The sequence below is a fragment of the Austrofundulus limnaeus genome, unplaced genomic scaffold, assembly GCF_001266775.1.
Source record: "Austrofundulus limnaeus strain Quisiro unplaced genomic scaffold, Austrofundulus_limnaeus-1.0 Scaffold157, whole genome shotgun sequence".
NCBI lineage: Eukaryota > Metazoa > Chordata > Actinopteri > Cyprinodontiformes > Rivulidae > Austrofundulus > Austrofundulus limnaeus.
The window spans coordinates 1,221,056-1,223,130 of record NW_013952559.1 but is presented as its reverse complement, the minus strand read 5'-3'; the positions used below and the strand labels follow the sequence as shown (position 1 = coordinate 1,223,130).

At 34.6% G+C, this 2,075-nt stretch overlaps 1 protein-coding gene across 1 annotated transcript in view; it reads left to right on the top strand.

Moving 5' to 3' along the window:
• Positions 1-524: 524 nt before the first annotated feature.
• The window catches only part of LOC106523447 (olfactory receptor 1500-like), a 2,842-nt gene continuing 1,291 nt past the window's right edge, over positions 525-2,075 (top strand). Inside the window, exon 1 of the mRNA XM_014016862.1 lies at positions 525-1,468. Coding sequence (XP_013872316.1) covers positions 525-1,468 — 944 coding nt within the window. The remainder of the gene's footprint in view (positions 1,469-2,075) is intronic.

Genomic DNA, 2,075 nt, shown 5'->3' with positions numbered 1-2,075 from the left:
AACTAGTATATTTTGYCAAAAAATGAAAATCACTATTTTCTCAGAAAATGATAGTTTTTCCTTTTTTCTCAGTTTGTGCTTCAGYGACTTGTCRCTGGTTTTCCCATGGCACGTCACATACAGTAYACCCCACATGTCCCACAGTGCCTGCTGGAGTTAGTACCAGCTGTCCCAGCACCTACTGGAAAGGAAAGAAATGGTAAAGAAAATAGATGGGCAGACAGATCTGTTTAGTGGTTTATGAGAAATTTTGCTAACACACAAACAATGGTGCCTAATGGTAAGGCTTAAGCAAACATGYAAAAAATGCATGTACTAGAGACAGTGGTCACATGATGATTCATTAAATATTATTGCTCCACCTTCGATTTGGGAGGAAGGCAATAAAAAATGATTAAAAACASTCAGAGCTTGTCAGACCTCCTTAAACTAGAGAATGACAAAGACATCARTTTTAACAGCATTATCATCTGCAGCTTGGGTGACAGTACTGAGAGGGCTCAAAGGTTATTAACAATTTAACTATGGACTTATTCAACTCTGCTGCTGGAAAAAATATCACCTTTATTCGTCCTGCTTATTTTGTATTGAGTGGATTCATTGGTTTATCTTTTATGAAGTATTACTATGTGTTTCTATTTTTTGTCTACATTGTTTCGGTGCTCGGAAACACGGCTGTTATGGCTGTAATATATCTGGATCATAACCTACGAACTCCAAAGTATGTTGCTGTTTTCAACCTGGCCTTTGTGGATCTGTTAGAGAGCACTGCTCTGGTGCCGAAAGTGCTTGATGTTTTTTTATTCAATGATTATAATGTTTCCTACAATGACTGTATGACTTTTTTTTTCTTTTGCTACACGTTTCTTTCGATGCAGGCTCTGAATCTGGTAATTCTTGCTTATGATCGACTGGTGGCCATCATGTTTCCTCTGCACTATCAAACAAAGGTTACTAAAGGATCAATGTTTTCGTTGATTGTTTCTTTCTGGTTCCTTGCAATAATTTGTGTTTTATTTGCAGTTGGTTTTCTCACCCGACTTTCTTTTTGTGAGTCTKTGGTTATCAACAGCTTTTTTTGTGACCATGGTCAAATGTTCAAACTTGCATGTAATGATAATTATCCCAGTTTTGTCATTTCATATGTGATGCCATTTATTTTATTTTGGCTTCCTTTTGGAGTCATCCTGTCCAGTTATATTTGTATTGGCTGTGCTTTAACCAAAGTTGCTTCAATTCAAGAGAGAGTAAAAGCCTTTAAAACGTGCACAGCTCATCTGTCTTTAGTGGTAATCTATTTTATTCCRATATTAATCACATTTACTATGCAGGCAAAAATACACCCAAATGCCAGGATCATAAATTTATCTTCTGCCACAGTTCTTCCTCCTATGTTGAACCCAATCATTTATGTTTTACAGACTCAAGAAATCAAAACATCAATTAAGAAACTATTAAAAAGGAGAAGGCAGTCAAGAATGATGCAAAATAGAATACAATAAAAGAAAGTTTGTTTACATTTAAAACATTTTTTAAATATATCTTTTGAATGYTTTTAGTTACATAGTTTTTAGTTTCATCAGACATCAGGACAAGTCTTCAAAAATTAGAGTAATCTTATTTTTTATGTTGCTCTTATATTTGTGCTTTTTTCTTCATTAAGTGACCTTCCAGCTGATGTCGATTCAGAACTTATTTCACTGTGAACGATTACACCTTCTTAGAGCTGCATTCAACATCTTCAAAAAGCCTTTTGCTTCAGTTTTGGGGTTAAAACACACATTACACACCAACACATGTTCGTCTTGTAAATCATTGTGTATGTATGTAAACTTGTGGCTGTTTTATGTAATAAAAACTTCTTTATAAAATCCTCTCACATTATTTGAACATTTAACAAGTAGAAATGATTGTGGAAAAACTTCGATTAAGATTGATTTTGTTGTTTTATAAGTTATAGTTTTTCTACACAAACTGCCAATAATTACTTCCTGACTGTTTATTGAAACCTGTTTAGTTGTTTGTGACACACACACACACACACACACACACACACACACACACACACACACACA